The sequence below is a fragment of the Alosa alosa genome, chromosome 16 (assembly GCF_017589495.1).
Source record: "Alosa alosa isolate M-15738 ecotype Scorff River chromosome 16, AALO_Geno_1.1, whole genome shotgun sequence".
Taxonomy (NCBI): domain Eukaryota; kingdom Metazoa; phylum Chordata; class Actinopteri; order Clupeiformes; family Clupeidae; genus Alosa; species Alosa alosa.
This window is the reverse complement of record NC_063204.1, coordinates 6,167,565-6,188,918: the sequence shown is the minus strand read 5'-3', so window position 1 is coordinate 6,188,918 and position 21,354 is coordinate 6,167,565. Positions and strand designations below refer to the sequence as shown.

Below are 21,354 nucleotides of genomic sequence, written 5' to 3'. Positions count from 1 at the left end.
TTAGAAGCATCCCCTGCCTGACTCACAACCCCCCACCCCAGCTACTGCCCCCTCCTCCGGTCAGATCAGTTTACCCCAGCAGCAGGAGCTGGAGTCCAGCCATGGCCGAGGCCTGCCTCTCCTCTTCAGCGTCGCTCTGCCGGTCGTTCACATTGCATCGAGCCGGTTGCGGATGGGTTGCCAATAACAACACCCAGTCATCCGCGAGCGGCTCATAGATAGAGGGGACAGACGCACAAGCAGCCAGTCCGGTTTGGTCCAGTAGCCCTAACTTGAAGGATTCACTAATCCAGACCTGGATGGGATCTATTGACTGTGAGCTGGTGTGGTATATGATCGAGGCAATCTCTGTTTTTGCTGCTCAGTACTCGCTGAAATACTTTTCCCCACTCTTTTTTTTGACACCCTGCATAAAACCACAGCATTGTCTGGATTTCATATTAGGCTTTACGTGTGACATCCAGGGACTTTTTCAGTGGAACTATTGGGTGAAATTCAACCGTGAAGTCATAATGTATACTCATTAAGTAACCTGCATAGAAGATATTTAATTGGCACTGCAATGAGAGCTATGATATACATGTCTGAAGCTGACTCAGGGATGGGGAGGGGGGAATAACATACACATGCTACTCCGTCATTATGAAAACATGACCTAAACTAACTCCCGTCATCAATGCTGTACTCTTGCTGTATCGCAAGCAACAGCTGTAGCAGTGTGTGTGGCCTCTGCTGGTGTGCAAAGATAAGGCCCAAAATAGCCCATCTTTCTGCAAATCCATGGTTTTCCTTCCCTCCCCCCCCCAGACCCCCCCCCCCCCCCCCCCCCCTCCCCCTCCCCTCCCCCCCTCTTATTGCTGTTGTAAAACCAAACATTTCAATTATTCAGCTCACTTCCTCTCTGGGTAAACTCTGCTTGAAGAGGTCCATCACAGGCGAGGGACAGGAAATCCCAAACAATGGAAAATCTGCCCCATTTGGAAGCCTGTCCTGAGAAGATGTCAAAATGAACCTTGAGAGAGCATAACTTTTAGCATGGGCAGTGAGAATGTCCCTTCAGCTGTTGGTTTCTACAGCAAGTGTGACCAATTCCTATGATCAAAGTTGACTAATATTTAAGTGAAACAGCAGAGTTGATTTAATCTCTGAGAACTGCACCCATACACAGTTTCCAGGAAATGCAACTGATGTTTGCAAATGCATGAATAATTCCTCATTCAGATCTAAAGAAAAACCAACACACCCAGCATGTCTTATTTGTCTCTATGATAACATATGACTTTGCTCGGCATGTAGCACTGTAGTAAGTAAGCTGCGAATCTGCACATCCCACAGCACAGGATTCAAAGGGGTTATTAGACCAAACTTCAACAAAACAAAAAATAATCATGATGATGAAAGAAATACACATCAGTTCCTCATCAATTCTTTTTCCAATTCTATTCAGACCAAATGCAGCCCGTCATTGCAGAACAATGCAGCCCTGTCAGCTCTGCTCAGAAGTGTTTCCTCGTGGAGGTGTCCCTCTGCAGATGCCATCTGCGCTAGCTACAGCTGTCCTGCGGAGTCTTGCCTTTTCTTCTGCGTGGGGAGTGGCGGGGAGCGGTCACGGCATCGAGAGCGCCGAGGCGGCCGTCGGCCTGTCACTTCACGGCTGCACAGTTACATTCGAGAGAGAGAGAGCCGGAGAGGAAAGCCTTGGCAACTTCACAACAAGGGCTTCTTGATTTAGGCATGAAGCAGTTTCACCTACGCCTCGCTGTCGGTATTGGACACCGTTTACAGTTCTTGAGTGGATGTCATTTTCCAAATAGCTAAAACCTGATGTAACATTTTCCCAGTTTCACACAAATGGTTGTGCCAGACCACGAGTTAGATGACAAGATCAATGGCAAAGTTCAATGACACAAATACACTAACTACCACCAAATGATCAACCCCACTTGCACCATTACATCTGTGTACACATGATTTACATAAAAAAAGAAGTCTTGAGTATGGTCCAGTTGAGTTCAAAAACTGGAGTTATGATTACACAATCCTCCCCATGTAAATTGCTTTAGGATATTTGTCCTTTAGGCTGGCCCACTGCACAAAGAAGTAGTCCGCCAGGTGGTAGAGGATCTTTCCGGAAAGAGATAGGGTCTCCACACGGCAAATGCTCTCCACGTAGACCAGCACCACCCTCTTCAGTCCCAGGATCCCGAGCATTAGCCCGGCCGCACACAGAGGCACACACGTTCCTGGCCCGTTACACAGCACCTGAAACGACACACATACACATAGAAATGTAGGGTTGCAAAGGCTCAGAAATATACATCTGCACGCACACACACACATACACGCATACATACACAAACACGTACACGCATACATACACATACACACACACGCGTACACGCATACATATACATACATACACATACACACACACACAGACACACACATACACATACAGAAATACACATACAGACACACATACACATACAGACATACACACACATACACATACACATACAAATGGTTGCAAGACTCAGAAATATAGGGCTAGGTAGAGGTCTGCACTCCCGCGGTAGACCCGCGGGTCCCGATGCAAAAGAGTGCGGCGCGGGACAACTTTTGAAAGCTCTTTGCGGGAGCGGGCGGGATGAGAGAGGGTGCGTCAGCGAAGTCTTGGAACAAACCGATGATTCACTGCACTCCCGCAAATTAAATATGTGCGTAACATTAAATATGGAAATGATTAAAGTAGTGTTCATTACTATAGTTCAGCTGGATGTTCTGTTAGGCAGCGTTATTACACGGCTCTTCAGAGTGCTGCAGAATGCTCCATTCACTTGAATGGGCCTTCCCAACGTTCGGCGGTCTGCTAATTCTCAATAACAGACCGTTGCTAAGTATAACAGACCGCTGTCAAGGAAAATGGGTTTTGTGCTTCTAATTTACGTCTTTCATATTACTGCGCAAGGACTGGAACTTCATTCACAACCCTTAGTTGTGTTTTTATATTATCTACTTTAGTTACTCTTTCTGCTGTTAAAGAATGTGTTTGTGTTGTATGTATGCTGCTGAGACCTTGAATTTCCCCTGGGGATCAATAAAGTATCTATCTATCGATCTATCTTCAAAAGTGAAAGCAGACGGTTGATCAGCTGTGTTCTAAAGAATGTTTGATTCAATTTCAGCATGTGCTGTTGCAAACTATTTGTTTCTCACCAAAAGCCACGATGAAACGGTAACAAATAGGCTATAGCCTAGGCTATGTAGGCTAAAGAGTCACATCGTGGGGAATTTATTGCTTCGTTTTGGCAAGTAGCCGTGTAATAAGCGGGATAATGTATAGAACGCCGGTCATTATTGGGAAAATAAGTCCCTTCAGGGAGGAACAAGACCCCTCCGCTGTGCGTCGGGGTCCGGTTCACCCTGTTGGGACTTATTTTCCCAGTAATGACCGGTGATGGTAATTTTGATGCCATAGGCGTTCTATACATTATCCCTTACTTACAAAACGGGCCTCTACTTGCGCTGGGAACGGAACACACGACGTCACGACACCCTTGTCTCCCGACGTGATCAGATCAGAGATTACTGTACCTCTTGTGTGTCGTGCGAGTGTGTGTATGAGTGTGTGTGTGTGTGTGTGTGTATGTGTGTGTGTGTGAATGTGTGTGTGTATGTGTGTGAATGTGTGTGTGTGTGTGTGTGTGTGTGTGTGTGTGTGTGTGTATGTGTGTGTGTGTGTGTATGTGTGTGTGTGTGTGAATGTGTGTGTGTGTGTGTGTGTGTGTGTATGAGTTTGTGTGTGTGTGAATGTGTGTGTGTGTGTGTGAATGTGTGTGTGTGTGTGTGTATATGTGTGTGTAATGTGTGTGTGAATGTGAATGTGTATCAATGTGTATGAGTGTGTGTGTGTGAATGTGTGTGTGTGTGTGTGTGAATGTGTGTGTGTGTGTGTGTGTGTGTGTGTGTGTGTGTGTGTGTATGAGTGTGTGAGAATGAGTGTGTGTGTGTGTGTGTGTGTGTATGAGTTTGTGTGTGTGTGAATGTGTGAATGTGTGTGTGTGTGTGAATGTGTGTGTGTGTGTGTGTGTGTGTGTGTGTGTGTGTGTGTATGAGTGTGTGAGAATGAGTGTGTGTGTGTATGTGTGTGTGTGTATGAGTTTGTGTGTGTGTGAATGTGTGTGTGTGTGTGTGTGTGTATGAGTGTGTGTATGAGTGTGTGTGTGTGTGTATGAGTGTGTGAGAATGAGTGTGTGTGTGTGTGTATGTGTGTGTGTGTATGAGTGTGTGTGTGTGAATGTGTGTATGAGTGTGTGTGTATGAGGGGGTGATGGATCAGTCTGTATAATCACACTTGTGACAGTTATGGTGTGTGGAGCTACACAGGAAGGCCGGCAGACTGCTGCAGAGCGAGGAGACAGGGTCTGGAGAATCCATCCCAAAAGCTGCCAGACCATCTTGGAGGAGGCATGGACTGTGCTTCCAGTCACACTGCCCTGTCCCAACCCCCCTGGCTCACAGGCTAGGTGGGAGGGGGAGCTGAGACAACAGTGGATCTTTTGTGCAAGAGGGACCAAGTTGATAGACTCATTACATTGGGATGAAGGTTCAGTTGCTAGGTTCCCTGATGATATTGTCCCTTACTGAGATTTCTGTTAAGTTTCTTTAACAGACTTTATGTCAGACAGACACAGCTTAATATCACCTGGGAGAGTGCAATGGAGGAGATAAAAGGGTTCTGTGGGTAGAAGTGTGTTTTGTTGATACTGAAAATCAACTGTACTGTACTGTTTAGCCTGTTCTTTTCACACTGTAACCGGATTTAAGGTGGTCTGACAGATATAAAAATACCAAATAAATCACTTTCCATAGAAAAAAAATCTCCCAAAGTCTAAGTCAAGACATCTACAGTAACTGTAAGAACTAGATGTACCGCAGAGCGGTACAAAATATGACCGCCGCCCAGTCCAGCACATGTTTTCCACAAAAATAAGTCACGCTGAAAAGCATATATGATTCTAACTGTCTCACTGAATTGCATTATGCACACTCAATTCTCACTGGTATCTGCTAGACAACAAGTACCAAAACATGATTAGTTCATAGATTTCACATGTAATATACATTTTATACAACCCCACCCCCATCTTGCCTGTTCATAATTCTGAGAAATTCTTGAATTGTGTGCATGTACATGTTTATGTTTATGTGTGTGTGGGTGTGTGGGTGGGTGTGTGTGCGTGCATGTGCATGTGTGTTTGCCTGTTTATGTGCCTGTGTGTGTGCATGTGGATGCATGCGTATATTTGTCTACTGTGTGAGTATGTGTCATACGTAGGATTACTGTGAATGTGTGTGCGTGTGTATCTGTTTATGCACATGTGTGCATATGGAATGGGTTTACATGACCCCTGGAGGCAAACATACGCAAAAAATTGGTCATCCTAGGCCCTACGGTTCTCAAGATATTCACAGAAAACTGTGTCTGCCCAAGATATTCTACAGAAAACTGGTTCCATGCTATCCATGTGGGGCATGCCTACCCTCCTTTTCGGGGTCCAGTCCAGCTGGGGGGGGCTACAGATCAAAAAAGAAAAGCGATGGTTCCATGCTATCCATGTGGGTTACATGCCCACCAATTGCTCGGTACCCGGTCTTTCAGTGTCCCGGGAATCCTTGTTGGTGTACGGTCACTAAATGTACACATACAATAAAATAATTTAAGGCCCCCCATGAACGAAAGTCCACGAAACTTGGCTTGCATTCGGAGGTGGTCATAATGATCCTACACTTTCAATTTCGTGCAGTTTTGACCATGTCAGCCAGAGATATTGTGATGAAAACACCTAATGTTTTCCTTTTTAATTTTTAACTAGGTGGCGCTATACATGAAATAAGTGGTAATGGGATAGGTTGACATGCCCCCTTAAGACCAACATACAAAAACAAATTGAACCTCCTAGGCCCTACGGTTCTCAAGATATTCACAGAAAACTGTCTCCGGCCACCTACAGGCCAGTTGGTGTATAGTAACATAAATTTAATTTATTGTGTGGCCCCCCATGAACGGAATTCCACGAAACTTGGCGTGCATTCAGAGGGTGTCATAATGATCCTACACTTCCAATTTCGTGCAGTTTTGACTATGTTAGGGTCACAGATACCTCGCGATTACAACACCTCATTTTTACTTTTTTTTGTGTTTAACTAGGTGGCTTATACATGAAATGAGTGGTTATGGAATGGGTTGACATGGCCCTTTGAGATCAACATACAAAAAAAAATGGTCCTCCTAAACCCTACGGTTCTCGAGATATTCACAGAAAACTGTGTCTGCCCTACCCTCCTTTCGGGGGGTCCAGTCCAGCAGTCCAGGAGGTTCCATGCTATCCATGTGGGGTTACACGCCCACCAAGTTTCGTGTACCCCGGTCTTACAGTGTCCCGGGAATCCTTGACGGAAATTTGGACATTCGCTGCGTGGCGGTCATAATAACATCCAATAAAAACCCTTGAACAACTTAGACGGACTGATCCCAAAAGGGACAACTGTCACAATACAGCCCACAACACAAACCGACACAGGGCCTACAAGCAGCAGCACAGAAACCCAGCAATAATAGACATAGCAAGTTTAGAGAGAGCTTGGTATCAGTCCAGAATTATTCCACTGGGTCTTAGACTATGTAACATTTGTGTCCATAAAAGATTTTAGAAGTAGCCGAATGGAGATGAGGTCATCGACACCCTGCAGTGAGGTGGTGCGTCAGGCTTGGAGGGGGTTATGGCTTCTGGCTCACAGCAATCAGAGGAACATTTGCAGGCTGGTCTCAGAAAAAAAAAAAAAAAAAAACAGCGATCATCAGTAAACATGAGGGTGCAAACTGGCCTGGGGACAATGTGAACAGTCAACAGAAAATAAATCACCTCCTGTAAAGGGACACACACACACACACACACACACACACACAGACACACACACTGCTGTCACTGCTCTCCCTCGTAACACAGGCAGCTGTGAGGAGGGTGTAACAAGAGAGCTGCAAGGACGACTAAAAGCCGCCAGCTTCGTGACAGAACCACATTTCTTGTCCATAATTAACTTTTCGAAGGGTCTGGGGATTGAGGTGAGGTCATCTTGGATGACCTCTAATTCACAGTTTTCTAAGGTGCGTTACAGCCACCAAGAAGAGCGGCCTGCGGTGCGTTACTGGTGGCGGCCGAGACGTGACCTCTGACATCTGACTACTGCTGCTGCTGCGGGTGCGCTCATCCACCCCACCCCCACCCGCAACCTCTCTGTTTCACATGACGTCGTCTAGGAAAAAATGCGTCTCTTGCTGGGCTGGAAGATGACTTGGGTTATTGGGGTGGATTGGAGCATTAACTCGCCTCTGGAAGCACTGGTGGTTTTGCGAAAGACAGACGGACAGAGAGAGGAAGGGAGGGAGAGAGTGAGACAGAGAGAGGGAGAGAGAGGAATAAAGAGAGGGAGGGAGAGAGAAGAGGGGGAAAAAAACAAGTTGAAGGAGAAACAGGGGATGAAAGACAGAGACAGGAAAGAGAGACGTGTGAGAGAGACAAGTTAAAGAGATGGAGTTGGAGAGAAAGAATGACATGCGGCGAGGCAACATTCTCTGTGAAGCCTGCCGTTCGCTAGTGCAGCATTCTCTGTGAAGCCTGCCTTCTCTGTGAAGCCTGCCGTTCGCTAGTGCAGCATTCTCTGTGAAGCCTGCCGTTCGCTAGTGTAGCGCCGCATTCATAAACCTGGGCCGGAACATTCCGCGCATGCTTTAGCTGGCAGCGTCCAGGGGGTTGGGACAACAAGCTCTGCCCGGCAGGCCGGCACCCCTCTGGGCCTTTCTGCCCAGAGCGCTCGAAAACACACGCCATTCAGCCCACTGCTCACTCACTCCCTCCCGAACTCACTCACTCACTACTCGCTGTTTACAGCTAACTGGCAGAGAAATGCACAAATGCACACTTTTAACACAACCAGATACCACTAATGCATACGAGCACAATGCAGGTTTGGGGCATTTTGTGACAAGCTCTGTGGACCCATACCCCATCCATGTCGCTTTGGACAAAGGCGTCTGCCAAATCCCATAACCATAACCATAACCATGAAGACACATTGAACACACATGAACTCAATTTTTAACCCACTTACAGTATCTGTGCAAGCATTGAAGACACACATCCCTCAATACATATGCCATACAGAACATGCTGCAGCTTGACAGTGTTACTCACATTAATGACAATGCATATACTATAATATCACATATGTGACAAAGGCATGTGACATTATTTCAATGACTAAAGGAGTATGGCCAATGTCACCTTATAGCTGTATTCTATATAGGCACATCTGGATACACAGAAACAAGCAAGACATGTCACACCTATCTCACAGCAAGGAAATATCCAGTTATTTTAACATAATAATGACTTTAGTGCCGCAATCCTTTTGGGGAAAGAGGCCCTTGGCTGCTCTTCACTAATCGTTACAAAGAGCAGCACTGAAATGCTATCTGCAGCTTATCTTTTCAGTTGATAAACAACGCGCAGCTGGGTAGTCTCAGAAAACTATTATGTGTGTATACACACACACAGACACCCGCAGGGGAAATGCTTGTCAGAGCATTGCCATGTTGTGCGGCAGCTCTCACTGGCCCGGAGAATTGCGCTCTGGTGACAGCTGAAAATTACAGGCGCATGTCACGTGCGCTTGCTGATGACCTAAGCCCACCAGAATGAAATTCCGTAACAGTGCACATAGCAAGCGTCTACGTGAGAAAGCGTGTGGGTCAGAGAGAGAGAGGGAGAGACAGAGAGACATTTGACAGTAATAAGGAACACTACAGACTCAGGCTGCTCTGTTGAGGCACACACACACCTCCTTGAAAGAGGAAAGAAGACAGTCCGAGGCTGAGCTGTTGAGACAGGTGAGGAATCACACACCTGATGAGGTCACCGTGGTGGGAGACATATATCATCGCCCCCAAATATATTATCAGGAGGTGTGCTCACCTGTCGTCAGCTAGCGTGTCACTTTCTGAATCAACCACCAAGAGCAGACGAGGTGAGTCAATGCCTCGCCCGACTAGACAGCAGGTGTGTTTCACCATGTTTCAACATGTTTCACCAAAGTTCCAGTGAGATGATAAGACCTGCATAGAGTCTAAGCACAGACGACAGCAGCCCAATTAAATACTAGCCTCGAGTTATCCTTTGTTATCGCAACACTGGGAATTGTAGTCTCGTTCTGACTACTACACAGAGGGCCTTGGTGGGAAGAGTGTTCTCTCGAATGTGTGTGTGCAGACGGCAACACTAACAGAGAGCTGCTAAGCAAACAACATCTCACCGTGTCAACATTCGACGATGGCCGCTTTTAAGCAGCGAGGACAGATAGATAGCAGGGCTGAGGTCTCGAATGGCTAACTCACAAAGAAAACGCACACCCTAAAGGTGTTTGATGGCTCTTTGTCCAGATTTTATTTATAGTCTAAGTATAAGTATATATACTCTTTTTCCTGTGAGGGAAATTTGGTCTCTGCATTTATCCCAATCCGTGAATTAGTGAACACACAGTGAGGTGAAGCACACACTAATTCGGCGCGGTGAGCTGCCTGCAACAACAGCATTTCGGGGAGCAGTGAGGGGTTAGGTGCCTTGCTCAAGGGCACTTCAGCCGTGCCTACTGGTCGGGGTTCGAACCGGCAACCCTCCGGTTACAAGTCCGAAGCGCTAACCAGTAGGCCACGGCCATTTGTAACCTTCTGAAGTGGAACTCCTCTTGAAATCATCCAATGGAGAGCTCGCAGCGTAGAACAAGTTCGAGAACCTTAAAAAAGAACGCTATAAATTTCCAACGAGACATTTTGCAAGACGACGGAAAATTCATCAGTTCACATGAAAGACTATAGGGGACTATTCCTCTTTTCCGTTCCAGCACACAGCCGATATCCCTTACATGGGTGTCTCTCCTTGATATATCGGAGGGTTTGTACAGCTGTTTTGCATCGCTGTCTGCATATACGACTCCGCTGTTATTATTATTTTTGACAGCTGGAAACGCCACAGAGGGGAGCAGGTCGGGGGCCATGTTGGAACTGCTGCAGAGATGTCGCTATGGGTCTGTTTAAACAGATGGCCGGCTTGTCTAAAACATATCGAGCTCTGCTTGTTTGAGACTCCTCTGATTTGGTCGACCACACTGATTACCACAGCCTATGATGATCTATCCCAGATCTTTCATTGACTCTCTGCTACGCTGCAAATGTAACTTAACGACAAAGAACTGTTAAAATGTGGAAATGATATTCACTGCTGCTACAGTAATATAGCGCACAAATGCTAATACTGCAAAAGGAATATCTCAGGGTTACGCCAGCATTCACAGCTCCTCACAAGCATTCACACAGAATCTCGACCCCTGGCAGCTGATTGCGGCTGTCAATCAACTTGTCTGCTGGAACATAGCATGTCCGCGGCGAGGAAGGAGCGAAAACAATGATCCGACGATTTGGTAGTAATCTTTCCTCAAACAAAGCCTGTGAAATTGCGATCCATCTCATCCCATTCTATTCCTGTTCCCATTCCCCTCTTTAACTATTTCCTAATAAGGTTAAGATGAAACATATGGCAGGCCGAGCGGCAGCAGCGCTCAGTAGGAAAACAGAAATGTGGAAAAACGGAGCCGATGAAGCACGGCAGAGTCCTCCTCCAGCAGCTCTCCCTCCTTCACCGAGGGGATGGTCAGAAGGGAACTGCATGTGGATGAGGGGCCTGGTGGCCCAGTTATTTGTTTTTGTTAATCATATGACTCAAAAGCTACTGTGTCACATGTGCTGTCTTTTTATTTATTTATTCATTTATTGGGAGGGGGTTGGTGGTTTAGTGGGTTGTCTGATTTCATTTAGTTTCTGCATGGGGTAATACATTTTGGCCAAAGGGCATTCATTCGATCCATCCACAAAGTCGGGAAGATCTAAAACAAATTCTTTGGTGGGAGACAAAGGAGGTCAGCATCTAAGGCAAGGATGTTCAATCTACAGTGTCTGACAAACAGAGGCCAGAGCAAAGAGAAGACAAAGAACTAAAAGACTCAAAGAGGAAGAGCAGAGGAAGACAAAAAAAACAGAAAGAGAGCCGGAACGAAAAAATGAGGAGTGGACAGTCAGATATGGCAGGAGACAGAACGCTCCTTGGATAACCGCCATGCTTTTGGAACGGTTCCAGGTAGACGAAAAGCCCCGCCGGCACAAACTGTGCCTTTCAGCCTGATAGCATCGACCTGTAGGCCTCGGAGGGCCATTCAATTTCCCTGGACTGCTAAACCCCCGGCACGCAGTGCACAGCCTCAGCAGCCCAGTTATGTAAAGCATCGCCACAGCAACACCAGTGTCACTACTTGCCATGTCTTGAGTGTGCCACACTGCCGGTGTTTGGCATCAGTTAATCGCCCCCGCGCTAGTCTAAACAACGCTTTATAAAAGGCATCTGTGACCTTGTATACTCTCCCTTACTCTCCATGTGTTAGTGATAGCCTGAGGGAAAGTCGAGTAGGCTTTACAGGGGAGAAAAGAAAGGCATATTTCTCAATTAGTTACATAAGCAAAGTTGGGAGAAACAGTAGGAACGATGGACGGAATGATGATGATCTTGACCCCCACACTCCTCCTCCTTCTCCCTCACTCTAGCTGGGCCCAGACAGTGCTGCTTCCATCATGAAGTTACTTTGGGGACACAGTCAGCAGTAAGGATTGTGCTGACACATCTGGAGGTGGTGTGTTTGTGTGTGTGTGTGTGTGTGTGTATGTGTGTGTGTGTGTGTGTGTGTGTGTGGGGGGGGGGGTGTCAGCAGTATGGAGAGTTAAGAGGCTGCTGTGATCTCACACATGCCTATTTATGGTCAAGAGAATGCCTAAAAAAAACATCTCTTCTTCACCAGTATCCCCCCACCCTCCTTCAGGGGTGACCCCCGCGTTTGGACGGACCGCGCCCCGGAATGCGTCCCCATCTCGTTCAGCCCAAAGAAAAGGGCTGCTGTGAGGCCCACTCTCTCTCTCGCCAGCCAGCATCCAATCCCTCTCCAGCTCCCAGCTCTGTCCGAGACATGCTCAAGTTTGGTAAAAACAAACAGACAGACCAGAGAGGAGAAGAGAGGAAGAGGAGGACTTTCGGACGCATACCCAGGAATGTGCTCCCCCAAGAGCTGACCCACGCGGCCTAATGGACCAGCGCGGGACGAGGGGGGACCCTTTTTAAAACAACAGTCTGCTGAAGAGGGGCTGACGGAGGCACACACCGGGACTGAAAAGGAAGTTAGTGGCCACAGCCACTAAGGCAGATAGAGGCCAATGTGGTAACGTGAGATGGTGCTAACTCCATTACGGAATTTCTGACATCAAAAAAAAAAAAAAAAAAAAAAAAAAAAAAAATTACATGGTCCCTCTGAAAAAAACTGTCCACGCGACAGGTTTTTTACACCATTAGTGTACTGGGTTAATAGGTTAGAATTCCAAATTTCCAGCTGTGACAGATGGTTATCAGATCAAAAGGGTGTGTGTGTTTTTTATTGTGTGTGTTGTGTGTGTGTGTGTGTGTGTGTGTGTAATAAGCTATAGAAATTTGTCACAAAGTCACAACAGCGTCCCTTCAGGTTTTCCTGGAAAACTCTGTGAACCATTCACTCATCACCCCACCATTCACTCCACCATTCACTCATCACTCCACCATTCACTCATCACCCCACCATTCACTCATCACTCATCACTCCACCATTCACTCATCACCCCACCATTCACTCATCACTCATCACCCCACCATTCACTCATCACTCATCACTCCACCCCACCATTCACTCATCACTCCACCATTCACTCATCACCCCACCATTCACTCATCACCCATCATCACTCATCACTCCACCATTCACTCATCACTCCACCATTCACTCATCACCCCACCATTCACTCATCACCCCACCATTCACTCATCACTCATCCTCCACCATTCACTCATCCCTCCACCATTCACTCATCCCTCCACCATTCACTCCACCTCTCCTTTTTCCCTCTTTCATTTTTTTACTCTCCCCCTCTTCTTCCTGCCAGTGGCCAGAGCTGAAAGGAGGAGTGGAAAATGACGGCAGCCGATGAAGAATGGACGCTAATTAGAGATTAGGGAGCAGTAGGCAGTCCGGCTCTGACAGGTCAGGCTGATCTAACCCTGCTGAGCCTAATCTTTCAGTTTGGCTGACTTTCACTTTCTCTCTCATTCTTACACACTACACACTACACACACACACACACACACACACACACACACACACACACACACACACACACACACACACACACACACACACACACACACACACACACACACACACACACGCACAGTTCCTCTAACTCAGCTTTCCCGCAAGTCTACAGTCAACCCTCTTTAGGCCTTTTGTCTTGTACACTGGTCCACCTTTCTCAGCTGCAGACAAGTAGTGGGTTCCTAGTAGTCACTCTCAATCACACACACACACACACACACACCCCCCCAGGCTCAATCCCTAGCCCACCCCCTCTCTCCAGTTGTCGTGGCAATGGCGAAATCCAACACTGTTTTGGCCCCTCCCTGCCGCGAGCGGAGAAAGCCGGAGGCTCACAGCTGGCGGAGGAGCCAGTCAGGTCCTGCCACATCCTGCGAACAAGATCCCCCACCACCCACCACCCTCCCCCTCCCCCTCCCCCTCCCCCTCCTGTTCCCGCTCCCCGCTCTGCTGCTCCCCATCTCCCCTCGGTCGGCCCCCACCATTATACAACAACAGGGGGAAGAGCGGAGAGCAGAGGAGAGGAGTGAGAGAGAGAGAGAGAGAGAGAGAGAGAGAGCAGAGGAGAGGAGTGTGTGAGAGAGAGAGAGGGGGGGCTGCTGTCTGTCTGCCTGCCTCCACTGTTCATTCCTGCAGAACAATTTAAGCGCCACTTCTCCTTTCCCCAGCCCCCCTTTTCTCTCCTTTCTCTCCACTCACTCAATCACTTTCCCCCTCTTACCGCTGGGGGAGAACAGCGCTCTTTAATCTATCCAGACTATCCAATCCAATCTTTTTTTTTTTCCCGCTGACAGTGATCTCTGGCTCACAGGGGCATGATCAGTAATCAGTAATCAGGTCAGAAGTGTCCAGGATCAGTCTAGGCCAACCGATGAGGCTGTGGGGTGGAACACAAAAGCCTCACCCACTGGTCAGCGTGGAATGGCTCCTGATGCGCTAATGCCGATTGAATCACCACCATCAGGCTGGAATCAGACTTTATGGTAACTCTCTCTATAGCTGACATGAAACACATCCCCAGTGCAATCAGAGATGACCAACACCACCATGAGTCCCTGAATACTTCTCCGAAAGCAAGATTGCAAGGCTCAGCATGGATAAAAACATATACTGTATTCACCATTGAGTATGATGTTTCTGCAGAGACAGCCTAGCACATGCTTCATCTAGAAATCTGAAATCTGACTCATAAATACATTTGAAAAGTCTACCAGCTGTCAACTGGAGGAGTGCCTTCCAAATATAATGGGAGTGTTTTGAGAAAATGCATGCATCTGCAGAATCAACTTTTGAGTTCTCGAGTACAGTGAGTAGTGAATGCTTACTCAAACAACACTGCATGGAGTCACTATATGTCACAGAGGGAACTCATCTATGACAGCAGAAAGCCTCAAGATGAACTACATTCAACCTAAGAATAGATGCGGTCCACTAATAGACATGAATGATGTATAGGTAATGAATATTAGATCATGGAGATCAGACGATTCAACAGGCCTGATTTCTGCTTCAACACTGCCTCCCTATGGCAATTTGTGGCAAATGGCTCAAATAAGCTTTTCATTTGACTGTATTCCATGATCATTTAAGGTCTCGTCACAAAAGCTTAATGTATCAAAACGACCTCCTCACGAAAAAACAACTCAATAGTGAGACGATGAAATTAATTTTCAATTCCGTCTGTGACATTTTCCAGCTATGTCCATCTGGCCAAACCTGTTTTAACACTGAAATAACAAAAGCATCTCTCAAGCTCTAGGGCTGATAAAGGGGGATTAAGGCTCCATATAGACACTGCAAAAAAACTTTCTTCACCTACCTGTTCTCTATCAACTTTCTATGTATTTGCAAATTAACTGCGTGATAGCAATCCCCGTTCCTTTGGAAGCTTCATGATTTGTAAAGACCTGAGATGTAGAATACAGAACCATATAGAGTCCAAGAGACATTTTAATATGATCTTGATAGCAACCACACCACAGAGACAATTTAGCTGAAGTATTCCAACCAAAGTATAAGTAAGTATAAGTATATATACTCTTTTGATCCCGTGAGGGAAATTTGGTCTCTGCATTTATCCCAATCCGTGGGAGCAGTGAGGGGTTAGGGGCCTTGCTCTAGGGCACTTCAGCCGTGCCTACTGGTCGAGGATCGAACCGGCAACCCTCCGGGTTTAATCCTAAACTTTACTGAAACCATTTGAACACTTCTTGGCCTTATGTGGTGATGGATTAAGTATAAGTATAGTATAAGTATATATACTTTTTTGATCCCGTGAGGGAAATTTGGTCTCTGCATTTAACCCAATCAGTGAATTAGGTGAGGTAAAGCACACACTAATCCAGGCGCAGTGAGCTGCCTGCTACAATTCGGCGGCGCTCAGGGAGCAGTGAGGGGTTAGGTGCCTTGCTCAAGGGCACTTCAGCCGCGGCCCACTGGTCAGGGCTCGAACTGGCAACCCTCAAGTCCAGAGTGCTAACCAGTGGGCCACGGCTGCCCAATAATTATCTGATTGTTTATCTTTAATTATCTGATTGTTTATATTAAGGATTATCTGTATTGTTGGGACAGCCAGGAGCATGACAAGAAAGTGACGGAGAGAAGGTCTATGAACCTACCACATCGGGCCGCAGTTGGAAGGCCAGTGGCACGGAGTAGAGCAGGGCGCTCAGGGTGCTGACCACTGACGAGCTCCAGGACTGGCGCACCTCACGACTGCGAGGGATCCGATGAATGGTGTACTGGTGAACGGAACACAAACACACACACACACAGAATCACACACACACACACACAGACAGAGACACACACAGAGACACACACAGAGACACACACAGAGACACACACACGCAATAATGAAACACTCTGTTGTGGAGATGTCTACTGACTTCGACTGAGTTCGATTGTGAATACTAGTGGCGTGCACCCTTCCTCCTGCACATGGTACATGTGGATTTGTTTACAAACCGGCACAGATAATCTCAAAAGAGCCATGTCGACTGACAAGACAATATTACACAATTTTTACAAACAGTAGGCTATTGCACCAGAGTGCCATTGTGATTCTCCTGGTCGGAGGAGAGTGAATTGCAAAGCTTGTTCTCCATAGACGTGAAGTTTACATGCCATTCTCTCTATTACAAGTTAGTTTGCCATCAAAATGATTTTGAAGCCCTACATCACTTAAGAATGCTTGGTATTGCTCATCTTCATCCAAAAAATACACTGGAAGAGATGCTTGAAATTCACGTTAACTTGCATACTGTTCATGCAGCCTAAAATGAACCAGCCTATAGGGCCTATGATGCAACATTTGAAACTGATGTCAAAACATTCTGCATATTATGCATTACTCTGTGTTGCCTGACAGAGTAATGCATAATATATTCCACATGACGTGTCAGCACAAGACTTGCTGCGTAAGCACAAATCTGCATGCTTTTACAGCCTGAATCCTCAGGTCACAGTAGAGTTTACTGACCTGGGGATTCTTCAGAGTGTCTCCTCGACAGCTTTCAGCGCTGTGGATCTTGTCCTCGCTCATCTTATCTGTGTCCGCGATGACATAGTGCCGTGGCCTGTAGGATTCGGACAAACTTCCAACCAAGCGCAGAATCTCAGTCGTATGGCCACCTGTTTACAAACAAAATCACATATTCGTCATAAGTGCCCAACAAAATCCTACAGCATACTTGTGCATAATAAAAAAAATAGTGTTACTTATGTAGGCTAACAGTTTTGTTGGTACTAGACTTCACATTAAATGAGAATAATGACTTATAAAATCCAGAAATCTTTCCCCAAATCAAGCATGAAGCTATGGCAGTTAAGGTGGCCATATAGTCAAGGAAAAGTAATAAAAACTCCACAAAAAAAAATAAAAAAATATATATAGGCCTAATAAAGGCATGCACAATTAATTAATGACACATTAGGGTGAATATGACGTCACTGGCACAAGTCCTACTGCTCATGGGAAAACAAAACTGACAAGGCAAGGTTACCCTGCAGTCCCAAGAATCAAGAAGGCTGAATCCAGGTGGGCTACTACATTTGTACAACATTCAGATAAACATATGGCATAGTTACAGGACAATACAGAAATAAGATAATTCCTCTACAGTTCGCAAATCTGACCCACCAACAATAAAATAACTGCAACTTTAAACCAATCGACTTTAAAGCAGTGGCAGTAGATGTACATAAACATGGGACAACAGTCGTAGGCTAATACAAATATTGCAAGTTAGAATGCTAGCAAAGTAGAACGCTTGCTTATGCCATACCAGATCCCGCTACGACTAGTACACATACAGATCCCTTCGTCCCAGGCTTACATTCTGGACCTTTCTGTAGAACAACTACAAGTCGGACAACAAAACAAAGGACTATCACACTGCATCCAGATAATACTCCCAGTAGTAACGTTTGCAGTTCCATGTCATTAGCAGCTAGCTAAGTTTGTTAGCTACTTAGGTAGAGACTGCAGGGTCGGCGCTCTAACGTTACTTAGTTCGGCATGGATTGACTAATTATTTTCTCACCACGACATGGTTTAGCCAATGACCTCAATATTGTCTACAAACACAGTAAAAAAATGTACGATTGAAAGTAACAGTGCTAACACGTTTGACAACTTTGTGACAATCCCAATCCCGTACGGCACGCCGTTGGCTCAAAGCTATGAAAACGCGTTTGTGGTAAAGGCATGGGTAAATGTTGTAAAGATTAGAGCGACATCTGTTGGATATTGCTTGTAAGCACAATTTATGCATTCACATGGACTTATTTCTTTCTTCTTTTATCTTTTTTTTAGTTTGTGGCTGTGCTGCCACAAAGAGTTCCAAACAACGGACACCTGCTTGTATTTCTGATCATTGCATTAGATTAGTCAGCTTTGAAGAGATCCATTGTCATGGATCAACGGCTGTCACTGGTGAGTGGGAATTGGTGACACACTCTTGACCAGTAACACGCTCAGACTGCAACTAATCCCAGACTAAAGGGACCATTAGTAGCCCTAGTGGATTATTTGTTTAGCTGGTATTTCCTGTTTGAGGGACATGAAATAATAATAATAATAATAATAATAAGCTTTATTTGTATAGCACCTTTCATACACAGAATGCAGCTCAAAGTGCTTTACATTTGAAGCATGTAACACAATAATAGTCAGTCAGTCATTATCAATCACTTTTCTTCATTGCTGGGGCCGTTTATGATCCACTCAGCAACATATCAAAAATATAGAAAATAACATGTCATAAGACTGGCAGCCTTAACCCTTTACCCCCACAAGCAGCCATATGGCAACTGTTGCAAGGAAAACTCCCATATTCCAGGAAGAAACCTTGAGCAGAACCTGACTTAATAGGGGAGCCCATCTGCTTCTGGCTGGCTCGCGCCCTCCAATAGCAGCAGATGTAGAATAATCTGAAAAAGTAGTCTACAGGATAACATGAGTTAACTAAAAGCTTTCCTGTACAGGTATGTTTTCAGATCTTTTTCAAAATATTTACTGAACTTCGCCTGCTTGATGTACAGAGGCAGGGTGTTCCATAGTTTAGGGGCATAATGGATAAAAGCAGCTTCTCCACTTTGTTTGTGGAGCACTTTGGGTACGATTAGGTACGATTTGAGGCACCATTGAGAGCATCCTCTCCAGCTGTATCGCTGTGTGGGGCGGAAGCTGCACTGAATACAACAGGAAAGCCCTGCAGCATAGTGAACACAGCTGGAAGGATTATTGGTGCTTCTCTCCCTCCCTAAAGGACATTTACACCTCCCACCTCACCTGCAAGGCGACCAAAATTGTGAGTGATGCAAGTCACCCCGCGCCACAATTTGTTTGATCTACTGCCCTCTGGGAAGAGGTACAGAAGCCTCGCCCTCCCAGCACCACCAGACTCACCAACAGCTTCATACACCAGGCTGTTAGGATCCTGAACTCTCCCCCCTCTCCTCCCCTCCACCCTCAGCTACATCACATCCTGGACTTTTAGACCCAAAATGGCTGCCTTGCACTACTCCACTTGCACTACTCCACTTGTACACTTGCACACTTGCAACTTGTTGTTGTTGTCCTGTTGTCCTGAACACTTCTGAACACACTTCTGCTGCTCTTACATAACTTGCACCACTATGCCACTTGCATACTTAGGTCAAACAAAACTACCTCAGCCATTTATTGGCCTGACTTTTGCACTATTATATTGACTGTCTACTGTATGCACAATTGCACAATTTCTACCAAATTTTGCTGCTCTTATTTCTTCATTGTATGTGCCTGCTTATTTTTACTTTTTATATTGTTTACTTGAATGTTATGTTTGTCTGTGGACCTAATTGGTAAAATATGTCTTGTCTCCACCGTGGGATAGTAGGAAACGCAATTTCGATCTCTTTATGTCTTGACATGTGAAGAAATTGACAATAAAGCAGACTTTGACTTTGACTTTGACTTTGATTAAAAGATTAGAATTGGATGATCTAAGTTTCCATTGTGGTTGATAAGATATTAAAAGCTCAGAGATATATGAAGGTGCTATGCCATTCAGAGCTTTGTAAGTAATTAACATAACCTTAAAATCAATTCTATAGGAAATAGGGAGCCAGTGCAGTTCAGCCAACACAGGGGTGATGTGTTCTCTCTTCTTGGTCTTAGTTAAAAGTCTAGCCGCAGAGTTCTGTATGAGTGCCAATTTCTTTAGATGTTTTTTGGGAAGACCAGTGAAAAGTGCATTGCAGTAGTCTAACCTGCTAGTGATAAAGGCGTAAATTAGTTTTATGCTGCAAAAGGGGCGCACTTTGGCAATGTTTCTCAGGTGGAAATAGGCTGCCTGAGTAACTTTACTGATATGGGGCTTAAAACTTAACTCTGCATCTAAGATGACACGGGAAGGCTTGTTACTTTTGGTTTGACCTGGTGCGCCAAGTTCCCCAGATTACTAAAACAATATCTCGCTTTAGTTTTGGTCCAACCAAATGTACCTCTGTTTTGTCATCATTTAGTTTCAAAAAATTTTTGCTCATCCACTGATTAATGGAGGTTAGGCATGCAGTGAGGGAGCAAAGGCCATCTGGGGGTTAGTTGGCTCCACAGAAATATGCAATTGGGTATCATTCGTAGCTGTGGAAGTTTAAATTATGCTGACTTATGACGTTCCCAACGGAAGCATATATAGGGAAAATAGCAAAGGGACCAAGGCAGCTCCCTGGGCCACACCAAAAGGCAAGTCATGTTTTCAGATACATGATCTCCTAGACTGATATAAAAAATCTCTGCCAGTAATGTAGGTTTGAAACCAGTTTAGAGCATTATCAGAGCTGACCCACCCACTTAGCGGTGAATTAGGATGCTATGATCAATGGTGTCAAATGCCGCACTCTAATCCAGAAGAATAAGGATTGAGACTTTGTTTGAGTCAGTAGCCAGTCTGAGATCATTGACTATTTTTACTAGAGCCGTTTCTGTGCTGTGATTTGATCTAAAACCTGATTGGAATTTTTCAAGGATACTGTTTTCGTTGAGGAAGGTATTTAACTGATTACAAACGACTTTTTCAAGTACTTTGCTCAGGAACGGTAGATTTGATATAGGCCTGTAGTTGCTCAAATTGGTATGGTCAAGATTTGACTTTTTAAGTAAAGGTTTCACAACAGCGGTTTTAAAAGCAGTTGGAAATATACCTGTTTCTAATGAGGTATTTATTACCTTGAGAATAAAGGGAGCTAAGCTATCATATACTTTTTTGAGGAATCTAGTATGGATTGGATCCAAAACACATGTTGAGGAGCCAGTTTGAGTTATAATTTTACTAAGCTCAGATTGAGTAATAGTGCTAAAGAACCTTAATTTTGGGGGCTGTTTTGGGTGTACTATCAAACATATTACTTGTGTTACCAATAGCCTCCCTTATAGAAATGACTTTGTTTTTGAAGAAGTCTGCAAATTCTTAGCATCTTAGAGAGGATGCCTGACTGAGTGTATCAAAAGGTGTTTGATGCAATAGCCTTTCA

At 45.4% G+C, this 21,354-nt stretch overlaps 1 protein-coding gene across 2 annotated transcripts; it reads right to left on the bottom strand.

The window, feature by feature from the left end:
• Positions 1 to 1,114: 1,114 nt before the first annotated feature.
• Positions 1,115 to 18,023, bottom strand: alg14 (ALG14 UDP-N-acetylglucosaminyltransferase subunit). 2 transcript variants are annotated; one of them, XM_048266339.1, is made up of 4 exons: positions 17,622 to 18,023; positions 16,817 to 16,968; positions 15,954 to 16,076; positions 1,115 to 2,262 (listed from the first exon to the last, which is right to left on the bottom strand). In XM_048266339.1, the coding sequence occupies exons 1-4, from the start codon at positions 17,773 to 17,775 to the stop codon at positions 2,032 to 2,034; spliced, it is 660 nt and encodes a 219-aa protein (XP_048122296.1). In that variant the 5' UTR covers positions 17,776 to 18,023; the 3' UTR covers positions 1,115 to 2,031. The 2 variants fall into 2 exon arrangements, with proteins under 2 accessions (XP_048122296.1, XP_048122297.1); XM_048266340.1 differs by having other exon boundaries at positions 17,673 to 18,023.
• Between the last annotated feature and the right edge of the window lie 3,331 nt (positions 18,024 to 21,354).